This window comes from Ranitomeya imitator, chromosome 3 (assembly GCF_032444005.1).
Source record: "Ranitomeya imitator isolate aRanImi1 chromosome 3, aRanImi1.pri, whole genome shotgun sequence".
NCBI lineage: Eukaryota > Metazoa > Chordata > Amphibia > Anura > Dendrobatidae > Ranitomeya > Ranitomeya imitator.
Window position 1 is genome coordinate 811,549,215 of NC_091284.1, and position 12,196 is coordinate 811,561,410.

The following is a 12,196-nucleotide window of genomic DNA, read 5'->3' on the forward strand; positions in this document are numbered from 1 at the left end:
ACTCATAAATCTACATGTGACTTTCACAGTAAGAGGACCTTCCTGTTTTTATTCACAAGCGGGGGTCTTTTACATTATCAGAATTCTTTTGTAATACAGTGTGTTTGATGGCTGCTGGAAAGGTCTTTGAGGGGAGATATGTATCATCGAGGTTGGTAGCCTCAGTGATGTAAGCCGGGAAAAGCAGGCTCCAGCACGTGTAGTGCTGAAAGAGTTAATAGAGTGTGTCAATGGCCACGTTTACAATCCGAGAGAAGGTTGGGACTGCCTGCTCACATATCCCCACCCCAGGGCCTGATACTAGATATCTAAGGAAGTCCAACTGTATCATTAGGACACAGCGTGTGCAAGGTGAAAAGAGTTTGCTTGTGTGGTTCAGTCTCTGGTAGATGTTGAGTGAAGACCTGACGTTTAAACGAGTGAGTCGGTGCTATGTATGGACTGTTTCTTTTTCGTTTTGGTTCTTTTATACCTTTTGTACCCAGAGGAGGCTGTTTTGTTTTGTTAAGCTGGATAGTTTCTGGACATTTAATAAACTACACATTTGTTTTGAACCAACGAACTGGATCCTTGTGTGTGCTCCAGCGTTTACCAGAGAGTCAATCCCTTACAATTAGTAACATAGTAACATAGTTAGTAAGGCCGAAAAAAGACATTTGTCCATCCAGTTCAGCCTATATTCCATCATAATAAATCCCCAGATCTACGTCCTTCTACAGAACCTAATAATTGTATGATACAATATTGTTCTGCTCCAGGAAGACATCCAGGCCTCTCTTGAACCCCTCGACTGAGTTCGCCATCACCACCTCCTCAGGCAAGCAATTCCAGATTCTCACTGCCCTAACAGTAAAGAATCCTCTTCTATGTTGGTGGAAAAACCTTCTCTCCTCCAGACGCAAAGAATGCCCCCTTGTGCCCGTCACCTTCCTTGGTATAAACAGATCCTCAGCGAGATATTTGTATTGTCCCCTTATATACTTATACATGGTTATTAGATCGCCCCTCAGTCGTCTTTTTTCTAGACTAAATAATCCTAATTTCGCTAATCTATCTGGGTATTGTAGTTCTCCCATCCCCTTTATTAATTTTGTTGCCCTCCTTTGTACTCTCTCTAGTTCCATTATATCCTTCCTGAGCACCGGTGCCCAAAACTGGACACAGTACTCCATGTGCGGTCTAACTAGGGATTTGTACAGAGGCAGTATAATGCTCTCATCATGTGTATCCAGACCTCTTTTAATGCACCCCATGATCCTGTTTGCCTTGGCAGCTGCTGCCTGGCACTGGCTGCTCCAGGTAAGTTTATCATTAACTAGGATCCCCAAGTCCTTCTCCCTGTCAGATTTACCCAGTGGTTTCCCGTTCAGTGTGTAATGGTGATATTGATTCCCTCTTCCCATGTGTATAACCTTACATTTATCATTGTTAAACCTCATCTGCCACCTTTCAGCCCAAGTTTCCAACTTATCCAGATCCATCTGTAGCAGAATACTATCTTCTCTTGTATTAACTGCTTTACATAGTTTTGTATCATCTGCAAATATCGATATTTTACTGTGTAAACCTTCTACCAGATCATTAATGAATATGTTGAAGAGAACAGGTCCCAATACTGACCCCTGCGGTACCCCACTGGTCACAGCGACCCAGTTAGAGACTATACCATTTATAACCACCCTCTGCTTTCTATCACTAAGCCAGTTACTAACCCATTTACACACATTTTCCCCCAGACCAAGCATTCTCATTTTGTGTACCAACCTCTTGTGCGGCACGGTATCAAACGCTTTGGAAAAATCGAGATATACCACGTCCAATGACTCACCGTGGTCCAGTCTATAGCTTACCTCTTCATAAAAACTGATTAGATTGGTTTGACAGGAGCGATTTCTCATAAACCCATGCTGATATGGAGTTAAACAGTTATTCTCATTGAGATAATCCAGAATAACATCCCTCAGAAACCCTTCAAATATTTTACCAACAATAGAGGTTAGACTTACTGGCCTATAATTTCCAGGTTCACTTTTAGAGCCCTTTTTGAATATTGGCACCACATTTGCTATGCGCCAGTCCTGCGGAACAGACCCTGTCGCTATAGAGTCACTAAAAATAAGAAATAATGGTTTATCTATTACATTACTTAGTTCTCTTAGTACTCGTGGGTGTATGCCATCCGGACCCGGAGATTTATCTATTTTAATCTTATTTAGCCGGTTTCGCACCTCTTCTTGGGTTAGATTGGTGACCCTTAATATAGGGTTTTCATTGTTTCTTGGGATTTCACCTAGCATTTCATTTTCCACCGTGAATACCGTGGAGAAGAAGGTGTTTAATATGTTAGCTTTTTCCTCGTCATCTACAACCATTCTTTCCTCACTATTTTTTAAGGGGCCTACATTTTCAGTTTTTATTCTTTTACTATTGATATAGTTGAAGAACAGTTTGGGATTAGTTTTACTCTCCTTAGCAATGTGCTTCTCTGTTTCCTTTTTGGCAGCTTTAATTAGTTTTTTAGATAAAGTATTTTTCTCCCTATAGTTTTTTAGAGCTTCAATGGTGCCATCCTGCTTTAGTAGTGCAAATGCTTTCTTTTTACTGTTAATTGCCTGTCTTACTTCTTCGTTTAGCCACATTGGGTTTTTCCTATTTCTAGTCCTTTTATTCCCACAAGGTATAAACCGCTTACACTGCCTATTTAGGATGTTCTTAAACATTTCCCATTTATTATCTGTATTATTAGTTCTGAGGATATTGTCCCAGTCTACCAGATTAAGGGCATCTCTAAGCTGGTCAAACTTTGCCTTCCTAAAGTTCAATGTTTTTGTGACTCCCTGACAAGTCCCCCTAGTGAAAGACAGGTGAAACTGCACAATATTGTGGTCGCTATTTCCTAAATGCCCAACCACCTGCAGATTTGTTATTCTGTCAGGTCTATTAGATAGTATTAGGTCTAAAAGTGCTGCTCCTCTGGTTGGATTCTGCACCAATTGTGAAAGATAATTTTTCTTGGTTATTAGCAGAAACCTGTTGCCTTTATGGGTTTCACAGGTTTCTGTTTCCCAGTTAATATCCGGGTAGTTAAAGTCCCCCATAACCAGGACCTCATTATGGGTTGCAGCTTCATCTATCTGCTTTAGAAGTAGACTTTCCATGCTTTCTGTTATATTTGGGGGTTTGTAACAGACCCCAATGAGAATTTTGTTACCATTTTTCCCTCCATGAATTTCAACCCATATGGACTCGACATCCTCATTCCCTTCGCTAATATCCTCCCTTAAAGTGGACTTTAGACAAGACTTTACATAGAGACAAACCCCTCCTCCTCTCCGATTTTTACGATCCTTTCTAAACAGACTGTAACCCTGTAAGTTAACTGCCCAGTCATAGCTTTCATCTAACCATGTCTCGGTTATTCCCACTATGTCAAAGTTACCTGTAGATATTTCTGCTTCTAGTTCTTCCATCTTGTTTGTCAGGCTTCTGGCGTTTGCGAGCATGCAGTTTAGAGGATTTTGTTTTGTTCCAATCTCCTCACTGTGGATTGTTTTAGAAATGTTCTTACCTCCCTTCTGAGTATGTTTTCCTGGGTCGTCTTTGTTCGAGTCTAATGTTTTTCTTCCCGTCCCCTCTTCTTCTAGTTTAACGCCCTCCTGATGAGTGTAGCGAGTCTTCTGGCGAATGTGTGTTTCCCAGGTTTGTTGAGGTGTAGTCCGTCTCTGGCGAGGAGTCCATCATACCAGTAATTCACACCGTGGTCCAGGAATCCAAATCCTTGTTGTCTGCACCATCGTCTTAGCCAGTTGTTTGCATCAAGGATCCTGTTCCATCTCCTGGTGCCATGCCCGTCTACTGGAAGGATAGAAGAAAAAACTACCTGTGCATCCAGTTCCTTTACTTTCTTCCCCAACTCTTCAAAGTCTTTGCAGATTGTCGGTAGGTCCTTCCTTGCCGTGTCATTGGTGCCAACATGTATCAGAAGAAATGGGTGGACGTCCTTGGAGCTGAAGAGCTTTGGTATCCTATCGGTCACATCCTTGATCATCGCACCTGGAAGGCAGCATACTTCTCTTGCAGTTATGTCCGGTCTGCAGATGGCTGCTTCGGTGCCTCTCAGTAGTGAGTCTCCCACCACCACCACTCTTCGTTGCTTCTTGGCTGTACTTTTTGCTGTCACTTGTTGCTGTGTGCCCTTTTCTTTTTTGCTTGCTGGTATTGCTTCATTCTTAGGTGTGCCATCTTCATCCTCTACAAAGATTTGATATCGGTTCTTCAGTTGTGTGGTTGGTGATTTCTCCATGGTCTTCTTGCTTCTTTTGGTCACATGCTTCCACTCATCTGCTTTTGGAGGTTCTCTGACACTTTTTGCACCTTCTGTGACCAGTAGAGATGCTTCTGTTCTGTCTAGAAAGTCTTCATTCTCTTTGATGAGTTTCAAAGTTGCTATTCTTTCTTCCAGACCCCGCACCTTTTCTTCTAAAAGGGCCACTAGTCTACACTTCTGACAGGTGAAATTGGATTCTTCTTCTGGTCGATCTGTGAACATGTAGCACATGCTGCAGCTCACCATGTAGGTTGTCACATCTGCCATGTTGCTCCTAGATCCTGCTGACTTGCTGTGTGTTTTCCTTCTTGTGTAATCTACTCAGCCAAGCTCTCTTGCAATAATGTCCTACAGGCAAAAATGGTGATGCTTTCGAAGCAGCTGGTCCCGGCTGTACCCAACGATCTTCTAGCTTAGGGAGACTTCGCTTCTCCCAGAAGGCACCTGGAATATGCAAATTAGCCTCCTGAAGCTTGAATCCCTGGTTTGGTGATGCTTTCGAAGCAGCTGGTCCCGGCTGTACCCAACGATCTTCTAGCTTAGGGAGACTTCGCTTCTCCCAGAAGGCACCTGGAATATGCAAATTAGCCTCCTGAAGCTTGAATCCCTGGTTTGGTGATGCTTTCGAAGCAGCTGGTCCCGGCTGTACCCAACGATCTTCTAGCTTAGGGAGACTTCGCTTCTCCCAGAAGGCACCTGGAATATGCAAATTAGCCTCCTGAAGCTTGAATCCCTGGTTTGGTGATGCTTTCGAAGCAGCTGGTCCCGGCTGTACCCAACGATCTTCTAGCTTAGGGAGACTTCGCTTCTCCCAGAAGGCACCTGGAATATGCAAATTAGCCTCCTGAAGCTTGAATCCCTGGTTTGGTGATGCTTTCGAAGCAGCTGGTCCCGGCTGTACCCAACGATCTTCTAGCTTAGGGAGACTTCGCTTCTCCCAGAAGGCACCTGGAATATGCAAATTAGCCTCCTGAAGCTTGAATCCCTGGTTTGGTGATGCTTTCGAAGCAGCTGGTCCCGGCTGTACCCAACGATCTTCTAGCTTAGGGAGACTTCGCTTCTCCCAGAAGGCACCTGGAATATGCAAATTAGCCTCCTGAAGCTTGAATCCCTGGTTTGGTGATGCTTTCGAAGCAGCTGGTCCCGGCTGTACCCAACGATCTTCTAGCTTAGGGAGACTTCGCTTCTCCCAGAAGGCACCTGGAATATGCAAATTAGCCTCCTGAAGCTTGAATCCCTGGTTTGGTGATGCTTTCGAAGCAGCTGGTCCCGGCTGTACCCAACGATCTTCTAGCTTAGGGAGACTTCGCTTCTCCCAGAAGGCACCTGGAATATGCAAATTAGCCTCCTGAAGCTTGAATCCCTGGTTTGGTGATGCTTTCGAAGCAGCTGGTCCCGGCTGTACCCAATGATCTTCTAGCTTAGGGAGACTTCGCTTCTCCCAGAAGGCACCTGGAATATGCAAATTAGCCTCCTGAAGCTTGAATCCCTGGTTTGGTGATGCTTTCGAAGCAGCTGGTCCCGGCTGTACCCAACGATCTTCTAGCTTAGGGAGACTTCGCTTCTCCCAGAAGGCACCTGGAATATGCAAATTAGCCTCCTGAAGCTTGAATCCCTGGTTTGGTGATGCTTTCGAAGCAGCTGGTCCCAGCTGTACCCAACGATCTTCTAGCTTAGGGAGACTTCGCTTCTCCCAGAAGGCACCTGGAATATGCAAATTAGCCTCCTGAAGCTTGAATCCCTGGTTGCATTAATTGGTGGATAATGCGGGCAGAAATTCCCGAGGACACAGATGATTGCTGTAGCAGCAGCGTCTACCTGAGAGACGATCCATTACAATTCAAAAATCAAGAAGTTAAGGATAGAAAAAAAAAATGCAGACATTTTATGTGTGCCTGATACAATGACACGGGTATTTCCGTACTGTATCATTGCATTATTTCTGCAATACCTAGACGATGACAAAGGTATAAGATGGATAAATACATATGAGATGAACAATAGTACTTAGATATATTGGATGGAAAGATATGTGTTATGAACTGGTGGTTTAGGAGCAACATGGGACAAGCTCTGAAGGAGGTGGTATCTGTACTGACCGCAAACCCTGAACCTAGCAGCGCAACTAGAAATAGCCGTGGGGGGTACCTGGCACTCCCTAGACCCCTCGGCACAGCCTAAGATCTACCTTCCCCTAAAGACAGAAACAGGAAACCTATCTTGCCTCAGAGAAAATCCCCAAAGGAAAGATAGCCCCCCACAAATATTGACGGTAAGAGGAGGAGAAAATAGCATACGCAGAAATGAAATCAGATTTTAGCATAGGAGGCCATACTAGCTAGATAGATAGGACAGGACAGGATACTGTGCGGTCAGTATTAAAAACTACAAAAATCCACACAGAGTTTACAAAAATCTCCACACCTGACTAAAGGTGTGGAGGGTAAATCTGCTTCCCATGGCTTCCAGCTAACAGAATTAATCCATACTGACAAGCTGGACAAAACATAGAATGCACAGAACAATTAAGTCCACAGCATGTGGACAGAAATGAGCAAAGCCAGGACTTATCTTTGCTGAACTGGTCAGGCTATCAGGGAAATCCAAGCAGAGATGTGAATCCAACCAGGAACAATTGACAAGTGGCCCTGGCTGAAGGAAAGAGCCAGGCATAAATAGCCGAGCAGAAATACAATTAGTGGAAGCAGCTGCAGACTGCTAAATCCAAGGAGCAGCCATTCTACTTAAAACCACCGGAGGGAGCCCAAGAGCAGAACTAACAAAAGTGCCACTTACAACCACCGGAGGGAGCCCAAGAGCGGAATTCACAACAGTTATGTATTAGACATTGGGAAAAAACAATAACTCGAAAGAGAAGAGAGAGTAATTAAATAGACTGTAAATATGTAGATGGATACGCAGTCAGACGGATTAATGTTAGATCGGTAGATATGAGTAAAATGGATACATCTGTTATAGATAAATATTGGAGGGATATAGACAGAGGGATAGATATTGATTAGGTGAAAAGATATTAGATGGATGGAAGAATATTAGAAAAAAAGATGTTATTAGATGGTCCAAACTGGTGGTAAATAGAGATGATGAAAATTATTTACAGGACCCTGTTCTAGCGGCTAAGTCAGTAGTCCCTGGCTTATGTGGCTGCTGGACCAGACAAATGTCCTGCTGATATTTTGGGAATGCAGGGGGTTAGCTCCTATCATCACTGACCAGCTTTCTATTTTCATCCTTAACATGAACCAGCACTTTAAAGGGTTGTCAAGCAAGAATACATTTCTTCTTATAAAAAAGATCACTTGACTCCCAGCGATCAGCGCTAATCTGTAAGGAAAACCTAGCTGCAAAGTGTTCAGTTTTCTTGCAGCACTCCCACAGGACAAATCAGGCATTACACTCTGACCATTAAAATCAATGTGTCGTCTGTGAAATGGATGGGTCCTCCAGAGCCAAAGACACTCTTTTTGTAACCACATTACTCTGCTGCCTAGACATGAGGGTTCTGGCTATCGGACCCTCTAAACTGGATGAGCCCTTTAAGGGCTTTCTGTTCTTTAGTTTCCCTGATTATTTTTACACATTTTATAATCTAGGACAAATATATTTTTCCAACTCCATAATACATTATGACAACACAGCCGGAGACTGGTTTATCTCCAGAGATATTTACTTGGGGAGAAGATTCCCGTCTTCTAGGAAGAAACTGGCAGAACTTTGTGACCTCCTTGTATCCCTTTAATTGTAGGATGTAATATTTGGCTCCGTCTCCTTCAGCTGTGACATGAATTGTGGGAATTTCACATCTCTGTTTGATTTTTTTTATGAAATATCTGATCTCTTCCCATTACATAATCTTTTTTTTTTCCGCCATCCGCGCACAGATCAGCAGTTTCTGCTCAAAGGGCAACATCCTCCTCCTCTCCAGACTATCGCTGTCTTCCCTCTCCCTTCCTTGGACACCTCTGTATAAATGCTTTTCTTTTGATGAAGGGCCTATAAAGTATCTTCACCGATGCCAAAAACGTACTAAAGCCTTTAAAAGGACAGTATCTGGTGTGTCCGCCCCGAGGCCTCCATTGTCAGCTAGGAAACAAGCAAATTGCTACCGTATCAACCGGAAAATGTGCACTACAACGTATCATGATGATCGGCGGTAGTTTACAGCAGCGGTGGTTTTTATTCAGTATTTTCTTAAAATTTGTAACTGGTTGCTTGAAACCCGGATTACAAATAATAAGAAAATAAATATTATGAGTCCACATCCCTTTATAATCCCACCCTTAGTTCTATTCAGTGTAACAACGGAGAATGTGAATGAACAATTTAAAGCGAACACCATAATATTGTTTAACCACTAAAAATGATTATTAAGCATTTATTTAGCATGTAAATCCTTAATAAAAATGACCCTGTGTGTAAATATTGCTATTACTGTAATGTTGCTCAGTGGTGCCGCTTTCATTTTTTTCTGTCACTACCCATCTGATGCGCACTGTCATAAAAAAAATGATGATGATTGATTTCTTGCATTTTATATATTTTTATAGCAAATGCTTCTCCCGTTCAATGACCGGGATTAAAATCAGGTTGTATTTTCTTTTGTTACAGTGGTCTGTTCATAACCATCCACGACAAAGGGCATATTGCTAACATGCTGAATTCCTGGCCTGAAGAAGATATAAAGGTAGAGAACATTGTGCAGTATTATACTAAATAGTAACTCCTGTCAGATGTGATAATTTTATCATAATTTACTACATAGGGTGCAGTATTATAGCAGTTATATTCTTGTACATAGGGTGCAGTATTATAGCAGTTATATTCTTGTACATAGGGGCAGTATTATAGCAGTTATATTCTTGTACATAGGGGCAGTATTATAGTAGTTATATTCTTGTACATAGGGGCAGTATTATAGTAATTATATTCTTGTACATAGGGGCAGTATTATAGTAGTTATATTCTTGTACATAGGGGCAGTATTATAGTAGTTATATTCTTGTACATAGGGGCAGTATTATAGTAATTATATTCTTGTACATAGGGGCAGTATTATAGTAGTTATATTCTTGTACATAGGGGCAGTATTATAGTAGTTATATTCTTGTACATAGGGGCAGTATTATAGTAATTATATTCTTGTACATAGGGGCAGTATTATAGTAGTTATATTCTTGTACATAGGGGCAGTATTATAGTAGTTATATTCTTGTACATAGGTGCAGTATTATAGTAGTTATATTCTTGTACATATGGGCAGTATTTTAGTAGTTATATTTTTTAGTACTTTTGGGAAGTATTATAGTAATTATAGTTTTGTACGTAGAGGACAGTATTATAGTAGCTATATTTCTCAGACGCTTCATTGGGGGAACCATGAATTAATCTTCGGAAACTAATACACTTTAAAGGGACACTGTCATCTGAATTTGGAGGGAACAATCTTCAGCCATGGAGGCGGGGTTTTGGGGTTTTTGATTCACCCTTTCCTTACCCGCTGGCTGCATGCTGGCTGCAATATTGGATTGAAGTTCATTCTCTGTCCTCCATAGCACACGCCTGCGCAAGGCAAGATGTACTACGGAGGACAGAGAATGAACTTCAATCCAATATTGCAGCCAGCATGCAGCCAGCGGGTAAGGAAAGGGTGAATCAAAAACCCCAAAACCCTGCCTCCATGGCTGAAGATTGTTCCCTCCAAATTCAGGTGACAGTGTCCCTTTAAAAAAAAGCTGGCTCCTCCCTAGCAGACTATATCTTGTCTGCTAGGACCAGCCTCCTCAGTTTAGCTTGCTGTCAGTTGGAAGCAGACATGTGTCTCAGACCAGTCTTAGCCTTGGTAGTTTAGGTTAAGTGCTACCGTACCTTCCTTTTTTTGGTTTTTGGAAGAGACCTCTTAGTGCATCTCTTAAGCAGTCCAGGTAGCCTTGCTCCAGATTTTCATCTGGAGGATGAGGGCTCCCTTTTGTTTGATGACTCCAACCTTTAGCAGTGACATTTTTTAGAGACAAGGGTAATTGACTTGCCGAGCTAATATTTTTTGTTAGACAGTGTGGGATAGGAGACTATTGATCAGATACACCAGGATTCTTCCCGAGTAAAGCTGCACTTTTTAGATGCGTTTGGTACTTTGTTTCATCCCTTATGCTATCTTGGTTCTCAAGGCGGTCCTCACCTTATTTAAGTCTTTTTTGCATTTGAGAATACTAGTGGTGCTTCCATCTTTTCATATCTTATGGGAGCACTGACTAGGTTTGTCTCATTTGGGTGTTAATTCAAGTCGTTCAGACAATCGACTTCTGATGCGTTGCCTGGACCACCAGGGGGTTTGAAGATCTCAAGCCACTGAGGGTCTTGCAAGAAGCCTACCTCCTCAACTAGAGCTTCCACTGGTAGGTGATGCTTCTGGGCTTTTCCACATTCCAGAAGACTCTTTGTCTTTTCTTGTCAGGGCAAGATTCTCCTTCCCCAGCTTGATTCTTTAGTTTGAGTCCAGAGCTTCCTGTTCTTCATGGCAGATGCCCACAGACAACACCTAGAGCATCCATAGAGACCTTTCTTAACTTTTTCCTCTTTTTCCCAATTTTTTGGTCATGTAGTTTACTGGCCGGTCTGCAGTCCGGAAGGTTCTTGGCTTTTCGGATTAGGTTTGTCTGACTAGCATTAGGTAGCAAGGGCCCTAGACTTTAGACTTTTTACCATTACTTATGGCAATATCCTCCTTTTTAATTTTTTCATGCCCATCTTGACCTAGATAGCTCCATTCGAACGTCTTGTGGGTCATCCTGGTATGTCTGGCAGAGGTCAGACCGCCTCTAGAGCTGCCATTGTTCACTCGTTTCGATCTGAGAATGTGAGAGGTCTGATTAAACTATAAAATAGGACAGCCCTGCCAGGGCACGGATCTCTAACTCTGTGGCGTTGAAGCCTCCAAGGTCTTGCGCTTCCAAGTGTCTGTTCTATTTCATAACGTCGCTACTGTCCACATCTTTGTGGAGCTCTCTTACCTTTAGGTCTAGGGATGCAAGTCTTAGCAGAAGGTAATATGGGCTGCAGTTGCATGGGCAGTAGCCTGGTGGATTGCTGTTATTTAGTTTTTCCAGCTTTAGGATGTCCCATGGTTCCTGTGTGCCCCAATAAAGCGACCAACAAATGAAGATTTTTGGTACTCACTCTAATATCTTTTTCTTTCTAGAGTCTTCATTGGGGGATACAGTACTTACCCTGGGTTTCCTGGCCAGATGTGAATGTAGATTGTTTTTTTTTTTTCTCTAGCTGGTTATGCTTTAGCTCTTTTGGCTTCTCCTACTGCTTTCTCACTAACCGAGGAGACCTGATGATAGCAGGTGTAATATAGCTTGTGGACAGGAACCATTTTTTTTTTAAATAAGTTTCAGCCTTTAGATGGCTAACCAATGGTTCCATCCTGTTACCCCCAATAAAGAAATTTTACAGAGTACCAAAAATCTGGCTGGACTTTCATAATAGCCAAGAGCAGTTGTTACATCCTTTCCACCGCTCCTTTCACACATCAGAAAAAGTGCATTTTTTTTTTACAAAACCAGCGACAATGAGCACAGAAAAACATTAATTCCAGGTAAAAAAAAAAAAAATAGAATCTGAAATGAATTTCCTGAATGTCATACCCTCGTGCCTCTGGATATGTATTTTGCAGTTAGATGGATGAGTGACACATTTTCGAAAATGCTAAGTTAAAAAGCTTAGAAAATGATTGAGAAAAACAACAGTTCACCGTGAAAGGAAAAATCTTCTCTAATGGCGGCTTTACTGCATGGATTATTCAGGAGTTAGAAAGTTCTTTGGTAATAATTCTTGTAATCCACACAC

At 42.3% G+C, this 12,196-nt stretch overlaps 1 protein-coding gene across 1 annotated transcript in view; it reads left to right on the top strand.

Moving 5' to 3' along the window:
* ME3 (malic enzyme 3) overlaps positions 1-12,196 on the top strand; it is a 227,621-nt gene that overhangs the window by 108,298 nt on the left and 107,127 nt on the right. Inside the window, exon 5 of the mRNA XM_069759277.1 lies at positions 8,957-9,032. Within this exon, the coding sequence (XP_069615378.1) occupies positions 8,957-9,032 (76 nt within the window). The remainder of the gene's footprint in view (positions 1-8,956; positions 9,033-12,196) is intronic.